Here is a 19,431-nt window from a genome sequence, read left to right as displayed (position 1 = left end):
GTGCACGACTTCTGGGCAAATAGCTAGCGCCAACGCTCTCAAGTGAGTTATCGGAAATCCCACACTAGCATAAAATCTTAAAATAATCTATCCTGGGACTATGTCTTACTCAATCCATACTAAGGCGCTATTAGATCAATTCCTAATGGAATGAAATATAGAGTTTAGGCCAAAGGCCAAGCACTGGGACCTATGAGGTCATTCAGCGCTGAAAAGAAAATTGAGAGTAAAAGGTTAAAAAGGAGTAATAGGAAAAAAACCTTGCACTATGAAATAATCGTTAGGAGAGGATGGATAGCAAAATAGACTAAAGTTAATATGAACCGAGGTACAGTAAAATGAATGCAAGGTGCCGAATGGACGCTGCAAAGAACCTTTAGTAATGCCTTCAGTGTACCCCGTGAGGTGCACTGACGGCACTAACCCCCTACGGGGAATTTCTTATGTCAAAATGACAGGCACCAACAATAATCTTACTTACATTATCCAATTGGATCCATGTCGTCGTATTTCGTTGGATGATGTAATTCATTTTGAAATAATAATATATCATAGATATTAAAAACCAATCATTTAAATGAACTACGCACTGGACTTTGTGGTTGTTTAAAGACAGCCAACCCCTTTTCCTTGGACAGTCAAGGCTTGACTTATTTTCAATGCAATAACTGTAGTATAAAGACTAGTCAAACTTTTGCTGCTTTGTAGTAATAGTAACAGTGAAGTGCTACTTCAGAAACTTATGGTATAATGGTAATATTGGAACAGGTGTTGATGGCAGTGGCAATATTGTACTTTTTGTATGATCACAAGTAATAATAATAGTAGCAGACGTCTGTACGGGATGAACGCAGAAATACCTCTAAATGCAGCAGTGTTCTTGAAGAGCTGTTAACATGAAGTACAAAAGTGTTGTAATGGAAACAGCAGGAGCAAAAGTTCCAATAATTTTCACAAATGGTTAGAGCTTTGATGGTGGTTCTAGTTGATGTAAATGGAGAAGGAACAGTTCCAAAAAATTTTATCTTTGTTTACAAGCAGAGTAGAAAATAATGCGGTTTGGATACAGAAGAAATAATTGCATCAGTTCACTGTATATGCTATCTATATATTTACATTTTGGGGAGCACTCCACATGTAGTAAAATATCATTAAGTAGTAGTTCTAGAACTTATGATACAAAGTACAGTATTATAATGGATAGTTTTCGAGGTGTCTGACTTGTACGACCTTTGAAGTGCAGATTAGAAATTTCAATCATACATAAAATTTTTTTGTCAAGAGGAGTACTACAAGGCAATGTTACATAAACCTACATTATGTAGCTGATACGATTTAAAATTACCATAGATTATGAAAAATTACTCATGAAGTGTACATTTTTTGCAGGTGTGTTACACAGTTCTTGCTTGTTTACAGACAGCATTCAAGATATTAAATCCAAAGTAAAGAGCATAATGAACAAAGTAAAGAGACAGACAGACAAGAAAGACATATCTGACAAAGATAAAACAGAATGTAAATCAATGTGGCCAAAAATAATCCCCCCAACAAAACTCATTTTCAAAGAGTGGAAATAAATAATTAAGGAAGTACAAACAGTTAAGACAGTAAGAAATCTTGGAGTGCAAATTGGTGAGCACTTTAATATGATGCATCAAATAACAGATGTATCATATTTTCCTAAGAAATGCAACTTTTCCATAGAAATAGATGAATATGTTTACATTAAAAATGCATGTAAACTAAGAGAAAAGGAATGGGCGAGAGGACACAAAAAATAGAAGCACCTGGAAAAGGCTTGTTAAAAAACATCAACCCTGACTAGGGATTAAGCTAAGAAGAAGAAGGAGAAAATGTATATACTGTAAGTTATCATATAATCACATGAACAAACTACAGCTCTGTAATAGTCTGCTAAATTATTTACTATCGAAGTTACAAGGCTTATATAATAAAGCAGCTAAACAAAGACTGAAGAGCTTGCAGTGATAGTCATACCCATCCGAACTGAGCTTTACTGTTTACCTATTAAAGGAAGACTTGAATGTTAAAATATCTTTTATGTACAAAAATGTTGGAGATCTTTAAACATATATCACAGAAAGTGTAACTACACAGAGTCTTGAATAAAAATAAATGAATTGAGTTAATATCCATGGACATGTTTGATTATGGACTTTAAGGCATGCAGTATCTAATCTAATCAATAAATTACCCAAGAACTAAAAACCTGTCAAAACAGATACTCACAAGAATATCATAAATTACAACTTACAAATACTGTATAAGGAATCCACTTCATGGACCTATGAGGGCTAATGGAATATAAGTTACAAATAAACAAAGTAGATGATGATATGATGTCTGCATCACGGTTTTAGCTTCCTGAAGAATTACTAGCAAAGTCTAATGGTACTGCAAAATTAGTGAGCTTATATTAACCACTAAAAGTGAGAGTTGCACCCATTTCAGTGTGATAATTTGTGTCCTGTCTTTAAGTGTATATCAACAGATAAGAAAAAAAAGACATTGGTTAACTGTATTTGTTACTGACACCCTTTGCTTAAATTAGTACTTCTTGAGTCACAGAATTTTCCAAGTCCTTGGGTCATATCAGGTGCATTTACCCTAAAAGGAAAAAACATTCACATGAAGGGAAGACCCAATTTCAACAAATATAGTCTAAATAACATAATCAATCAGGAGGGAAAAGGAAGGGGCTAGCTTAAATTTCAAAATAAATAGTGGAAAGAAACAAAAGGAATAACAATAAAATATAAGAAAATTACAAACAGTTTCTACCAGATTTCACTAAGCATAAAATGTATCAAAAGGAACATTGAACTACTGAGGTGGATACTTACTGGAGCTATTGGCTTAAGGATGGCATACAACATAACCAAAACAATTAATGGGAAATTTCCTTGAACCCAGCAAGGACAGGAATCAAATTAAATGGGAGCTTATGGATAACCTGAATGCCTGGCTGTTAGTATGATATGTTCCTTGTTTAGAGGCCATGGCGCTATCTGCAGAGACAAATGACTGTCTCTTCATAGTGACAGAGATGTTACTGTTTTCTCTTTATACTTATGAGTATCCTAAGCACCAGCGACCAAAGCTGAGTGTCTGAAAAGGTTAACTGAAAATCACTTCAGAATACACTATTACAAAATCTTGTCTTGTTATCAGTCATAATACTGTTGATCTTTGCTATCAATGTTTTCTTTCTCACTGGTTATTTGAAACTTTAAGAAAGACATCTCTGAATCCCACGATTCACCCAGTCTCTCACAAAAGAGGGATGTCTTTTATGCTACAAAAGAATTTTGCATTACTCAAACAATACAACTTTTTTTCTGTAGAAATTCATGTAGCTCATGATTGTCTACCATTCCCTTGTAATGAAAAACTAAGGTTTATACATTTTTTCATTTTTTTTTGTTAGTTTGCAGTTTCACCCTTAGTACTCTCTCTAGTCCTCTTTGAGAACTTGTGGCCATATTACTTTATATATACTCAACAATGTTTCCCCTATTTTAAGGCACTCTTAATAAAGTAAGAATTGTATCCATAATAAGCAGCTTCAACAAGCTATACAACAATTTCAGCTTTCTCACAGTTCACACATTTTATATTCTCCGAGAGATGAAACTACTTTTAACTACATTCAGAATATGACAAATTTTAAATCAATTTGTATTTTTAATAACTAACAAACCTGTAGTCTTAACGTATGGAAAAATTCTCTTGCGCCTGCTGGAGTCCGGTTAAAAAAAAGTACAAGGATTTAGGTGGCAATGGGAGGTAGCCAAGATGGCAGAAAGGAGGGCACAGGTGACCTACCTTAACCCATCCCAGCAACAACACATCAGTTCCCCTTTGACCCCTTCACAGCAGGTCGTGCTGTTGCCCTCTCTGCCAAGAAGCCGGTTGTTTTTGTCCTTTCCTGCCCGCGTTACGCCTTAGCTTTGTTTTTTCCTTCTTTTTTATGTTGTGTTCTGTGTGATATTGTGCTTTTTGTGTGTTTTTTTTACTTTGGGCATGCAAACCCGCGATTCATCTAAGCTTTCCAAGCCTCAGAGAAATGCCCTGAGGTTGGTAACTGTCCTTGCTCTTGTTTTCTGCCTGCCTTGGATTTAGATCCCCATTCAACTTGTAGCAAGTATAGATCTAACGACTGTAGCGTAAGTAACCCATGTTCTGATTGTGTTGTTGGGTCTCCTGAGCAATGGAAGAATTTTGGTAGGAAGAGGAGATATAAGAGGAAATTGGCGACGCCATCTTGGGAAGGCTCTGCATCTCCAATGGCGGCGAATCGATGGGATCGAGATCAAGACAAAGTTCTGTCTTGGTCTTCAGATCTGCAAGCCCCCAAGAAAGGATTAAGCCCCGAACGAGCCTACACTCCAATGACGTTTTGACTTCCCGACTTAGCCGACAGGCCGGGTCGTGACCCTCTCAAGGCGTGGAGGATGCAGACCATCAAGAACTTTTGACAACCTACGCTGAAGTCGTTGATCTCATTCGTGAGTGTAACGGCTTAGCAGAGGAGACTGTGGCAACCAGTTCGGATTTATCTTTAGGTATTGAAGCCTTGCTAGGGCCTAAGAGAGTGGCGAAGACATTTCTAGGGTTGCCATGCTCTAAACATGCTGGTGGCATTTTTAACCAGGTGAATTCTCTCGTCTCAGGACGGGACAATTCACAGCGTTCCAGTACGTCTTTCAAATTGCTCCCTTCATCTCTTCCCGGCATAAACGGTTTTACGCAACCCCTCTGGTTGCATTGCAGCTTAGACAAATTGATCCAGACCCTGTTTCTTCTAGGCCCAGGGATATCTTTAGACCAAATCAAAGTGGAGGGCACATCCTTCACCTATCAGGAAGCTGCTACCTTGAAGTCAACTGCTTCATCGGCTTTCCAGGCTGTTTCATGGCTTGACCTGTGGTCAACAGCAGTGGCGATGATCTCTTCCACTGCTATGGGTGACTCTGAAGAAAATGCCCCCTTGATTAGGTTGTTGCAGATCTCTTACTTGACCTACTTAACATCTAACATGTGGGCCAACTGGTTGCTTAAAAGAAGGGATGCTGCCTTTTCCAAGTTCTCGAGATCTGTCAATACACATTCAGTCTTAGCCTTGAGGGATGGAGATATTTTAAGTTCATCGTCTCTCTTTCCTAAAGACCAGCTTGACTCCACAAATTTTTAAATTATAATAAGTACCTTTATCTCACAATCAACCAGTATTGTTCAAATCTTCATGAACTAAAAGGTCTGTATCTCACAATTTTGCAACTCTGACAGGATTGAGTAATGGCTAGACAACGGTAGTCTGATGAAATTATTTTATGTAGCAAAAAGGTGTACATGTCTAAAATCATTTTTATCAGCTAATATCTTACAATAACTTTTCATTGGTCCCAAGATTGTGCATCTTTGCATTTAAAGTAAAACCTATTAATAACACAATATAAAAAGATAACTCTCAAAAAGAGTTCATGAAAAAAATTTCTTACATGTTGCCTTGTCTGAGAATACCGACTGCACCACCTTCATAGTTTGAGTCCCATTAATTTACCATTAATTTTGGAGAATTTCTCTTATTGCTTTTAAATAAACTGCCAGGCCCTGTATATCATTAATTTACCTACCAATGAAACAAAAGAGAGACAAAAAGAATATTCTTATGAAAATTTCCTTTATCTGTCATACAAAGCTCTGATAACATGATTTTACTTTTTTCATCTTAATCCTATATTTCCATACTGCTAAAAAAATAAATGGATAAATTTTAAATTTTTAAGAAATGAGTAAAGAGGACAAAGAATGAGCAGCTTCCTTCAGCCCACACACATCTTGAGAGAGAGAGAGAGAGAGAGAGAGAGAGAGAGAGAGAGAGAGAGAGAGAGAGAGAGAGAGAGAGAGAGAGAGAGAGAGAGAGAGAGTTAATAGGTATAAGGTCCAAGAACCCCCGGTTCACACCAAACACACTCATTACAGACTGACAGGAGAAACAGTGAGAGATCACAATAAAAATTAAAATATTATATGCTACTCAAGTTTTCAAATACAAAGAGGCTAAACCCTTTAAAAATACGGGCTGCTACATGTTACTGGTATCAGTGAACAATTTACCTGAGGACACAAGGTACTGAAAACAGTAGTAATAAATTATTAACATACAGTATATACAAGAATGATAGTACAGGTACTTCAAAAGCTTTCATTAAAATATTCAATTACTGTAACATACTACACTCAATATACATCACTAGTCACCAGGTTAAAGTAATTTTTAAGACGCTGTAGTTCTTGCAAAACTACGAATGATCAGCACAAGTGAAATTTAACACTGATAATATGCCTACCTACGGTAACCTTATGATTTTTTGGTTCTGATATGTTTAGTTGAGGGTTTGGCATCAAGTCTATCTAAGATAGTTTGCATTAAGGTTTCCATTTGCTTATGGGAATCACGGACTTGTTCTTCTAACTCTTCCAAATGAAGAGACAGACTGTCCAATTTTGCTAGACTATGATGATCTGCTACAGCAGGAGTCAACGGACGAGACTGTTTTCCTAAGGCAGTCATTGCACGAGACCTTGCTGTATATGGGGTCATTGCATCCAGAGCTGTATTTGCCTGAAATAAGATGAAAACACCTTTAAGGCATTGCTAATTAAACTCTGACCACCACTATACTGAATGAATGTACAGTATACATTTAGGCTAGAAAGCCAAGCACTGGGGCATTTTCGGCCATTCGGCCCTTAAGACAGTGAAAAACGGGAGCTGAAGTGACAGGATAACTATGTATAAGATACCCAGAAAATAAATGAGATGTGGTATAAGGATCGAAGGGTGAAAATGGAAGAAAACTCCAATTACACTATAAAGTCATTGAGTGATGACAGCAAGATGAAGAAAATAAGCAGGAATGGAAGTAAAGTACAGGAAAAGGCTAAAATGTGGGTGCAGTTGGGGCCGAGGGGATACTGCAAGTACCCTGTAGTAATGCCTACAGTCAAGCATGTAAGGTGCATTGATGACACAACCCCACTATGGGGTCCACTACTATATGTACTGTTTACTAATTTTACATTCAACTCTAAAAATATATGACAGTGATAAGATGGTACAACACTATCACCATATAAGTTTTTACATCAGATTTCCCCTTTCAGGTTTAAATATGAATTGACATCTCTCTACTCTCCTGTTTTATGCCCTTTCTATCTGAATCCCCGAAAAAAGTTATTTCGGTAAAAACTGTTTACTGCTGACTTCAGATTTTCTGTGGAATGAAAGACATCTATAAAATATACTTCAAAAATTCTGATCTGTGGGGTAGCACTGTTTCTCTTGATAAGTGGAAAATTAAATGGACTTTTTGTCCCATGAAACATCTGAAATTCTAAGTCTCCCCAATATCTGTTACATTTTATATTTAAGTACTGAATACGTATACTGTATTGAAAAAATTTTTCTAATCCTCAATTTGCAAAGTGATCTACTTAGCTTAGTAGCCAACGACTATTTTGTAAGGGATTAAACAATATGAACAGACTATACTCTTGCTGGTATTTTGATAATTCACAGTTGTTACTTTCCCTCTGAAAGCTAGCTGATATGGGCACGAAAATCTCCTGTACAGTATTTCTGGACTCTCCCATTTTCTCACAAACTTAATGAAGAAATTACGTAGACATACCACTTCTTGAAGGTGATTTAGTTCATACTTGATGTCATCATCTGACAGTTCTGAATTAAGAATGTCGTCCAATTCTTCTACTGATTTTGCGGATGTGGGTGAAGCCCTGCCTGAAAGCCGAGACTTCCGCTCTGGTGGAGATGAGGGTGGAGGAGAAGCATGGGCCTGTTTTGGAAGGATGGACCTATTTCTCTTTGCATGACGAGATCTTGCAGAATGCCTTGCACTTCTCTCTGCAGCAGGTTTCATACTCTCAGCCTCTTGGATGACCCATTCTAAGTCCCCTTCACTGCAAAATATCAGATGGAAAGACATAAATTTATACTATGATTTACACAAATGCTTTGACAGATTAGAAGTATCTTAAAAATTTTATAAACAGTGAAAGGTGATTGTACCTAATAATAATTACATTCATACTTCAGTAAACTAATAACCATCTAAATATTTTGGCATGATTTCTTACTTCTATTCATGTACTTACATTTCTTCAAGTTCTTCTTTTTGTTCAATATACTTTGAAATCCTGTCTATTCTGAAATTAAAAAAAAAAACACTCTAAACAGGATAAAAGAAAGAAATGTATGCCAGGCAGAAATATCACTGTTCCATATGTAACAAATTACAGGCACAGTGATATCTAAATTTGCACACAGCACCTTTCACATACAATAGGCACAGTGATTTCTAAATTTGCACACAGTACCTTTCACATGCAATACATACTTTTATGAATACTTTTGCTGAAATTAAAAACTCATCACTAATACAGTCATATCTAGACTAGTCTTAAACCCGAGGGGAGACCAACTTCCGTACTTCAATGAACAGAAAATATGTCAAAAATCTTACTTCTCTGACATCCTTTTGACCCTATTATCAATTCGCTGCTCTTGCGCTACAGCCTCATTACAGCTGTAGGTCATTATGGCTTCTTTCTCAAAAACCTTCAGTGCATCCAGAGTTTCTTGCATGTAGTCATCCACTAATATGTGGTTAGATGAAAATTTATAATTAAAGGAATATGTTATCAATTGATACTAAATGACAAATTACAAAACAATATGGCATCAAAATTCTAACAAGGAAAGTATTTTATTCTGAAAGGTCTTAATAAATCTTAATGAAATGTCCTCTGTATTCCTTATACTTTACTTATAAGCACGAAGTAATTGATATGCATATCTTACAATATTGTAGTAGCAGTAAGCACAGTAAAACATTAAAGATAATTATAACATTACAGTACTAACAATTTTGATAAACTTTAAATATAATATTGGATAAAATTCTGGATATCTATCTCATTTATTTTCACTAGAAATTTATTAAAAATTAACAAATACCTTTGAAAAGTTCATTCAATTTAGTTTCAAGTACATGTATTAAATGCCAAATCAGAAACTGTTTCATAAATAGAGTCTAATCACTTACAAAAATAATAAAATTAACCATCCAATAACTCTTTTTTTATGAACTATCAGCACCATATATGCAAGAAAAAAGATGGGGGACTGGTAGTAAATCTGATATGGTAAAGTATTTTTGTATAATTCTTTTTTTGCACTTACAAAACATGGTAAAGAATGATCCAACAACCACTTGCTCTATGTAACCTCTCATTTTTTATTAATAAATTTAGATTTTACTTAATAAATGCTTCACACCTAGTCTTACTCTGGTATTTCTTAGATACCTACCCAAATTAGGGAGCATAACTGAATAGTCTGGCTGCTCTAGCATTTATGTTATTCTAACTGGCTATATTATAACAGAAATGTCGCCATGCAGCTACACATATCCAGTGTTGGATAGCCTAAGATAATCTTTCCCTTTAGTTTGAAGTAGGTGACCATGCACAAAATTGTTGAATACTGTAACAATACAGCACTCCTACTGTATTGACGGCTGAATTTTATGAGCAGTACTCTTTCAAGTACAGTATTGCAGCTGGAAGAGTAGTGCTTATAAAATTCAGCAGACAGCACAAGAGAGATTAAATAATTATTTAACCAAAAAATAAAATACAGGTAATCTCTCTGAACCATGTCTATTGTACTGCTGAATTCTATAAGCACTATTCTTCAAACCATAATATTGTAGGCTACTTATCAATCCACAACAGCCTGAGAAGAGATTTTTGAAAAGTACACTCCTATGGCAGTCCTTTTCCTGTTCAATTTCAGAATTTGTTTTCTTTTAGTAGCACCATATCAAAGGATATGTCAGTTCCTCCGAAACATTACCATAGATTTTTAGTTCCCTTCTTTACAAGAGGAACAGTTCTGCTTGGAACAGTGTGTGTGCATTATGATTACTCAGAGACCCTGTGAGGTCTCTTCTTGGCTAAACTTTTCCTTCTAGTTAATTTTGTGTCGACACAACAGTTTTTAAGGTAAAAAAAATTACTGTACTTCCTTCTATATAACATGAACTATATTTGACTACAACACCACCCCTAAAAAACATAATTTCCGCCTGTCCCATTCTTCCACACAGCTCTAATGGTCCTACTTCATTACACTTCTTTTCTCCCCCTCTGCTATTAATGACCTTTTTGATCCATACATCACTAGCCCTTCCTATTATGATTTAGGATTACAAGGCAACATGGTTACAAAGCTAACTCAACAGTCATTTAGATATAAGCAAGTTTCTCCATAGAAACTATCCAAGACCTTCCAGTACCAAGCCCCAATTACCAGCTACAAAAAAGACTAATAGTATACTCAATATTTCCACCTATTTCAGTCACAGAGGAAAGAATGCCAATACTGATGTGGTTTGCCTCCAGAATGACAATGAAAGTGATATTACTCTTGCCTCATCTGCTGTCTAGACATTACTGGGAAAAGGTATCTGGGAAGTTCTTGGGTACTTTAGGTCTAAGGACCAGTCACAGGCATTCCTTCAGGATATACAACCCTCCACTGTCTCCCTGTCCAATTATTTTTACCTCACGTACATCAGTGTTAAATAGACTTCACATTCATGTATCACAAGGTCAGAATCATACTGGAAAACCAGAACTGCAATCCTTCCCAACTAATTTTGCCTAGTCTCTCCAGGTTCCCTTCAACATGAAATAGATTTCCCTCCCCTACCCCAACTCTTCAAGATTTCGCTGTCTTTTTATCAAAAGAAAGAAAAATTTGAGGACCACAGAACTACAATCTTTCAGGTGCCTCTTTTCAGCTACCATCTCTAGATCTCCTTTTCACTAATGTCTCTTTTATGGGATGGAGTATCCACTTCATATACATTACACTTGTCTAAAGCGGTGGGTTATTCAAAATGAACATATACAATTTTTTAAAACATTTTCTGAAGTTTCCTTATACAGTACAAATCATTCTTAATGGTGGGGTCACCTTTGCTCCCCAAATTGGTTACGCTGCTTCTTTACTAGTGGGAAGCTCCATACTGATAGGGGCAGGTGAGAAAAGTAGTGGCTTAATCATATGAGGGTAGTTCTTTCACCTCCTCATGTAATTGGATCATTATTTTCCATTTTCATTGGTTATTGTCTTGTCAAACAGGCACTTCAAACTAAACATTAAGAATTCCTCAGGCATAAATTCTATATGAACAAGAAACAAAACTACAGTATTTCAAAATTTTCATATCTGTCTAAACTTTAAATCTTTTCATTTTCCTTTCCAATAGAAAATTAAAAACCTGGAATCAACACTACTTACAATTTTCCTTTGATTTTCGGCAGGTAAGTTTCCATATTTTCTTACCAAGCCTCCAAATGTATTCAAATACCACAAAAGGATGCACAATACCAGGTTTCAGGTCATATTCCCGGATGAGAAGATACATCTCAAACTTCCATAATTCCATGCTGTTCTCTTGCACCTCATCAAACACGTATCTGTTGTAAATAAGTTAAGGTAAGGATTAAAACATGTCAATATCAAATACATCATTCTTTAAATTTATGATTTAGGAAATAATACTGTAATTCATGATAACCTGAAAGGCATAGGGAAAATGTGGTGATCAAATTATTGGAATCTTCATGTGCAACAAATCACTAGTATACTGATACCAAATAGTGACTAGTTCAAGGGCAGAGTTACAAGAGGGGCAGTGATAATTTGTTCATCAGCTATTATTCAAGTCACATGGCATCAAAATTAGGGATATCTAATTCTCAAAATTTGTGTATAAAAACAGTTAAGTACATGAGACTGCAATAGGAAGGGATGTACCAAATAACTCGGGGAAATACCTCAACTCAGCATGTACAACCCTGGTATATATATTTTGAGCCATTTTTGGGTAAAACAAGGGATTCTTTTTGAGTAAAGTAAGGGATTCTTATATGTCATCAAATATGATTTATTCCTGTATAAAAATACAAGATAAAATTAAGCTTCAACTTAGAAAATATACCTACTTCAAAATAAAGTATTGTATGTCAAAAAGTGTTTCTCATAACTGAAGAAGGTAGTTAAATTTAAACAACTAAACCATAGTTCCAACCTATGTCTATATTAAAGCTTGCAGAGCACCATATATGTTCACAATGCTTCTAATGTAAGGAAGTTGCAAGTAACTACAAAATCTCAAAGCTCATAGTATGAAATAAAGCAGTGCTAATTTATTATTTATACAGTGCTATGGTAATTTTGGGATATAAGGTGACACCCGTGATAAATGCCTGTGTGGCAATAAGAACTTGTTAGTGCAAAAAGCCTTGCATTTACTACTTGATACAAAAGCAAAATAAAATTTTAAATGACAACTTACGTGAAAATAGCAATGAGGAGATTAAGCAGCATAATATTCCCGATGATAAGATAAAAAAACAAAAGTACACTGACAACCCAGGAATAATCAGTAGCATTCTCACAGACACAATGCTCTCTAGGTAAACACTGTGTTGCATTTTCAGAGCCGCAGAAGTCGGTTATGATGCATGACTCCTGGTGACACCTGTCTTTATCACTACCTAAGAAGAATATTTTTTTTCTCAGTGACTCTCAACATAAATGAAAGACTCTTGACCCAGAGACCATTGACTCAGTTTAAAATTTTATGGTGTATAACCTACATGTACTGTACATTACACATATATCTAAATATATGGGCACTTTACAAGGAAGATCACAAAATATTGAAACTCAGATGTACAAAATATAATTCTACAGTAATATATTCTGATAAAAATTTTACTTTTGCATTATCATTTGTAAATCAAACTTGTAGCAAATAAGGAATTATGAAGCAATTTCATTATTCCTTCTTGATAAAGCTGGTAAAACTACTGTTAAGAATGCTGTGAAAATAGTAAATTATCATTACTATGACCATAAATACTGTACTCATACAGTACTGACATGTACAGCACAGGCCTTACAGGGCATCAACTTGCTAAGCAGGCTTTAAGGGATCTGAATGACAGTGAAAAAAATGAATGCCATAATCAAGACAATAGGGGCATGGTAAAATGGTAAGGAAATGATGACCCAATAAGAATACAAAAATAAAACAGTACTGTAGCTGGAAAATGGAAATGTATACGGTTGAACACATTGAAGCCTCATGCTTTACAGTACTGTAGTACTGAAAAACCTCTCTCAAATTCCAAGTATAAACATCCACAGCATTGCCAAGAAAATTGTTCTACAGTCATACAGTAAGAGGAATAAATGGCCTCCGTCACTTGGCAGAGTGATGTTGAAACATCAACAGAATAGTGTAGCTGGTAAGCTATAAAATTAGTACCCACTAACTGTAGAGATACAGGTATGTATTGGGACTAAGGGTATAAGTGAATGTTCCTTAGTGGAATAAATCTTTCAAAATTGTTTAAATAAATCATACAACCTTTGTCAAAAAACTTATCTAGAAGGTAAGAGGTCTCAAGAAGATACAAACATCCATTTATGAGAACAACAATAAGGTAAAACTATTACAGTACACTACAGGAAAGATGAATGTATCATCAATCACTTGGGGCCAAGCAAAGTTAAAGAATTTAGGCAGCTAACTAAGGAGTGACAGAGAAGAACAAATGAAAAGTACTTAAAGGAAGAGAGCAAAGCAGCTGGGGCTAAAGGGACACATCAAAGAACTTTTATACCATGTACAAACTGACAAATGATGAACACTGATGATGGCAACCCCGCTTTTGGGGATAGGCAGGATGAGATCAGAGGTCATGTATGCAGACGCAGCACAAGATTATAAGAATGTTGGAGAGACAGAAGGAAAATGAGAAATAGGTTAAGTAGGTCAGAACTTAGGGTTACTAAAAGAAGCATTTGTCAAAATCTTGGTGCTTAGCTGCCCAGGTTTGACAGGGATGTTGAACAGATGGTGTTAAGTGTCTTTTTCTTGTTATTTATGTCACACTATGTGTGAAGATACATACTGCCAGGTATAAAAGAACATAAATGCTTTCTTATTGAAGGAGACTGCATACAAGAAAAAATGCTTCCATCTGTATCTGATATGCAGTACAGTACTGTAAAAGGATTTCTCAATACTGTAAATCAGTACTTACCAACAATTTCATCCAGGAGAAGTTCACCATACATTTGCCAGTAAGGTGTCAAGAGAACATCTTCAAAGATCATACTAATAGAAGTAATGTTCAAGGAAGTGAGTGTTCTTGAAGGATACAGCAAACCTTGGGATGCTATACCATAGCCGAGGACAAAGATAACAAGCAGGGCCAAAAATACCAGTACTTCCTTTATCTGGAAAAAATTTTAATGGTTACTTAACACTGCCTGTCAAAGGTCTTCTTTGTAATAATGTAACAACTAATACTGCAGCATGATTTTCATAAAATTTCGAAGTTTTAAAGCGTGAAAACTGTTTCACTTGGGCATTATAATTGCTTAAATGCTAATGTCAAAAGATAATTTTAAAACACATGCTGGAGTGAAACAAATGTTAAAGGGTTCCTGCTAAACTACCAATTCTTATGTCAATCAGTTAAGAAAATTAGGAAAGCTACCTACATAAAACAAAATCTTGCAAGTTCTTTAATATTTCCAAAAATTTTAATTATGATCATATGAAAATGCAAACCTGTGCCTACATAATCCCAACTTGTACATGAAAATGTAAGAAATAAGAGCCTCATCTTATTGTTAAGCTGACAGAATCAAAAGGCTGCATGGTTCACTGATAGTGTATGAAAATTAGAGAATAAGGACTATGAATGAAAAGATAAGGCCATGGATAGCCACTTATGTAAAAAATTTTAAAGCTTTCTCTACATATGTGTGTCAAGCTTTTTGGTATAAGAAAATATTGGGAATGAATATTTGTGTACATTAAAGGATGCATCATAATTAGTATTGAATTGTTACTCTACTTGACATTAAAGAATAAAGAAAGGACTGATAATGCATTAACTTCACTCATGTGTCAACTCAAATACGTATGTCCTTTACAACACAGTACATCGAGTCATTCCACGTCCCACACAGGATGAAAATGAGCAGATTACTTGTGTTATCACAATTCAATTACTAACTATATCAGGTATACTGGAAAGTTATCTTTGAGACTATTATTTGTCTCATATGAAGGGAGAATAGAGGGTTGCCTGGTACTGTATCCCCATATATCACTCTCTCACTTAAGTACTTAAGAGCCCTACCATTTTACAAAAAAACCTAGTAAAAATCATTTACAGACCAAAAAAACTTAGTGAAACTATGCTTCCAAAATGGCTGAGTTAACTCTATGAAGAAAGCACTATCAGAAAACAAAGAAAACATAAGAAGCTACATTTAAAAATAGCCCCAAACTGTTTACAAAGACATTCAGTTTAAAAAGCTTGACATAAAATAAGCCTTAGACAAAGTACTAATTTAGACCACTAGGGAGTCAGTTATTTTTAGTTACGAGATGTATCCAAGTAAACTTCATCATATCCCCGACTTCAGGTCCATTTACAGGTAGTTGCTTACAGTGAGTTGTAGGCAATGCTAAGTTCATTGTTATGTTCCTTCAGACTCTAAATCCATTAATTTCTTTCTGTTGTGTGTCCTCTGTTATCTCAGCTACCAGTTTCATTAAATCTCTCTTAATACACTTTCATCCCTCACTTAACAATTAAGTCCATCTAGCCAGCAATACGACAGTTTAGAATTTTCACCCATTATTCAGGTTAACTGCGGAATTAAAGTGTTTTGTACTCAATTCAGAATATGAGCCCACTTAAATGTTATTATCATAAAGCAGTCTCATGAGGCCAATAAGTTACATTTCAAGTCTCTCACAAAGGATCTCTGGTTAAATGAAAAGTGAAAAAGAGTTAAATAGAGCACAACACAATACACATGAAAATAACATCAAATGACAAATATGGCAAATGAATATAAAACAATAATTAGAATACATCTGAAAAATCTAGGAAAGGAGCACAGAGATGTAAAGTAACATACAAAAGGAAGAAAAACTTGTCTACAAATTCCAATAAAAGTAAAAAAGCTGATGATTTAAGCATCTCCTATCCCAGCACAAAGCTCAGTCATCTTCAAGACCAACTACAAGGACTTGAATGGTAGGGCAATCCAGATCAGTAATTTTCGGCAGCTTAACCAGGCCACTGACTAGGAAGAGCAGAGACAGTAGTCTTTTCAAGGAGAGAAGTTTGTTTCCCTTAGACTAATATATCTGAGACAAAGAGATACCAATATTGAGTTCAAAACTAGTGAAAATTATCATAAATACCTTATATTTAATTACTTTATAAACAAAAGGTCTCAGTTAAGTTGGAACATAACAATGATATGTACAGTTGTGATAAAAGCTAAACAGTCAAATGGCAAAGGTTGGCAATTTAGTGGAAAGTGTTGCAACCTAGGTTTACATGTTCCACCTTACCACAAATTATATTAAAAACATCCCTAACACAAATTTATTACATTTTAGACATACATAAAATTTAGCAACATGCATTTCCTTTGTATATAGGTCCTGTAAAACCCTGGATTCCTCTTACATGCAAAACTTAATACATACATACTAAGTCCATAAAAGCAGCATTAAGTGTTGAATATCACCTAATCCCCTACATACAACTGCTATTTCTCATTCCTTAGTTAGCAATACAGTAGTGACATGTCATAGTGGCATGACTTAATCCCAGGAGGCCTACCATGTATGTTAACCAGTATTAGCATGAACAAGAACGTAAGTTCAAGTGCCAGTAACTAGCAGGTACACAAAAAACCTAGATTTACAGTACTGTAATGGCAAAGAGCAAAGTCAACACCTGCTGGCTGGAGAATGGCCATGAAGTAGCCTACTATGCAACAGAAACGGAGCAGACAGAAAACACACAAATATTTAGAAAAAGCATATACAGTACAAGAAAAAAATTATTGGCCCACTGAAGATGAATGAACAGTTTCCCCTTTTAAACCAACCATTATGCAAAGTAAGGTAATGATTTGCATTTATGAGAAAAATGTTCTTAAAAAGTAACTAAATCTCAATAAATTATCTATATTCCAAACTTGAACCTTTGAAATGATTTTCAAAAGACAAGCTCATGAACCAACACATACCATTCTGTTGAATATAATCAGCTTGGGGCCCAGATGGTAATTGACGTGGTATATTCGAAAGAGACGGCAATAGAAGACTGTAGTATTAAGGGCACAGGCTATTCTCCCCCACTTGAACGTTGACCTAAAAAGCCGCAACACTAGGGCTACAACAGCCAGATTAAGTGAGAGAAAATCAAATCTATTCCAAAGACTACCTGACCAGTCAGATATTTTTCCTGCTAGCGTGGAAGATTGTTCAGTTAATATCTGAAAGTATACAGTACCAGAAATTAAAAACCTATTTGAACACTATTAAACAAAAAAAAATCTTGTGTACAGGAAGGTATGTTTCAGTTTTATATAAGAAAAATATACTATAGTTTTATTACAAAACAAAGCATCCTTACAAACACTTAACTTTTATATGAAAAGTGTGAAGTATACATGTCTAGCAAAGTTAACTATTCTCATTACGTAGAAATGATCTTAAGCAAACACTAACTTGAAAATAAATAAATAAAGCAGACAAAAAGCATGGTATGTATTGTCTATGCAACTGCTAAAAACAGATGATTTCATGCTTGTCACAGTATATGAGAGCTTGACTAGTAAAGGGCTGTCACATAGGCATTTAGGAACCTTAAAGACATTTACTAAAACACTACAATTACTGTAAAAGTAAGATGCAATCACTCAAAAATCTATACTGACCTCCAGTTCACAGAAAAATCTTTGCAATTTCACATAAACCCCTACAGCTTGTGCAAGTACAATACATTGTTGCAAACTGCAATACTTCTTATGAGGAAGCAAAAAAATTGGCGATATTGTTTGATTAGTGCCATGGGCAGAATAAAATCTCTGTGTGAGAGACTGAGAAAGGAAGCCTAAATCAAAGGCAGTAATACATCTACAGTATGTCTTAAAAGTAACAGGTTAAAAGAATCACTGAAAACAAAACATAAAGTTGATCCAAACCATCAACTGCTAAATTTGGTAACAAATAAGTTTAAAAACTGGGCCATTATGAAAGATAGGTAAGTCTGCTTCCTAAGGGGAGATAAACTTTACATCTAAATGCTGGTTGACTAACTTTGTGCTAAACAGGCATCAGGCTAACGTTGCAAAAATATTACACTAAACAAAGTTGAAACTGTATACTTTTAATTTGAAATTTGGGAATAAAATTTTCAAGTCGAATATTACTGCTTCTATCAATGCCATTGATTTTATAGTAATTTCTGCATAGTGCATAATACACTTTTCTTCAGGTAGAAGGGCATGTAAAGTAAATCTTGCAAAGGCATTTTCTGACTATATATTCTGCTACAATATATTATAAACAGTCCAGATATTCATACTGCATAACTTTAATTCTTTAACGGGGAAAGCTCAGTGACTGGAGATAACAAGATACAAGTACATCCTCCTTATCTTTGAAATGCATTGGCAGACCACTCACATTAGATGCTAAGCTACAGATTGGGTGTTCTGCTGGGAGGGCCCATGCTGGAGGTCTCTTTCCTGCTATTTTGTACTAGGCGTCCTCTAAAGGGCCAAGAAGAGGACACGCTACTCTTTGGAGATGTTAAAAGAAGAGCATGGTTGTAGGATGTGCAGTTCTTTAAATCACAGGCAAAGCTGGTTAATTCCCATGTTGATTACTCCTGTTGCAAGGATTAACTTCAATCTTGGTAGGGTGCAGCTGTGGGCATGGCTGTAAGGTTTACGGAAACTCCGCCCCATAGGTGGCATATTAGGCGATTAGAAAAGCAAGTTGATGTCATCTACAGTTACAGGGATGGCATCACACTTTCAGGCCTCTGAAATTTATAGATGATTTTTTTCCTTTGCCCTCTATTGGGGGCCAGGCTTTTTCCATAATACTGTAGAAGGTTGGGTTCTCTAGTTCTTATAATTAATAAATAAGTTTAAAATGATGGGAGGGATTGGTGGGAAGGATACTGACATTACGTCTAAGGGAAGTGTGTCTTGCAAGTAATTCTGAGGCATAAATCCCTGATAATAAATCTTGATGTTGGCATCATTGACAAGAATCTGAAGGATAAGTGAATTCCACAGTCGGAATATAACCATTACTAACAAGGACTTGCGATGCTCTGAGAAGTTCCCTATTTGGTAAGGGCCATGTACAGTCAACCCCCACTTATTCATGGTTATGA

At 35.4% G+C, this 19,431-nt stretch overlaps 1 protein-coding gene across 1 annotated transcript in view; it reads right to left on the bottom strand.

The window, feature by feature from the left end:
- Nucleotides 1–5,353: 5,353 nt before the first annotated feature.
- The window catches only part of LOC136838766 (transient receptor potential cation channel subfamily M member 8-like), a 69,751-nt gene continuing 55,673 nt past the window's right edge, over nucleotides 5,354–19,431 (bottom strand). The window contains exons 23-30 of the mRNA XM_067104269.1: nucleotides 17,267–17,515; nucleotides 14,239–14,434; nucleotides 12,480–12,681; nucleotides 11,420–11,598; nucleotides 8,574–8,706; nucleotides 8,206–8,256; nucleotides 7,722–8,010; nucleotides 5,354–6,652 (exon numbers count right to left, since the gene is read on the bottom strand). Coding sequence (XP_066960370.1) covers nucleotides 6,389–6,652; nucleotides 7,722–8,010; nucleotides 8,206–8,256; nucleotides 8,574–8,706; nucleotides 11,420–11,598; nucleotides 12,480–12,681; nucleotides 14,239–14,434; nucleotides 17,267–17,515 — 1,563 coding nt within the window. The 3' untranslated portion in view covers nucleotides 5,354–6,388. The remainder of the gene's footprint in view (nucleotides 6,653–7,721; nucleotides 8,011–8,205; nucleotides 8,257–8,573; nucleotides 8,707–11,419; nucleotides 11,599–12,479; nucleotides 12,682–14,238; nucleotides 14,435–17,266; nucleotides 17,516–19,431) is intronic.

This window comes from Macrobrachium rosenbergii, chromosome 5 (genome assembly GCF_040412425.1).
Source record: "Macrobrachium rosenbergii isolate ZJJX-2024 chromosome 5, ASM4041242v1, whole genome shotgun sequence".
NCBI lineage: Eukaryota > Metazoa > Arthropoda > Malacostraca > Decapoda > Palaemonidae > Macrobrachium > Macrobrachium rosenbergii.
The sequence above is the reverse complement of the archived record's forward strand: the minus strand, read 5'-3'. Positions and strand labels throughout refer to the sequence as shown.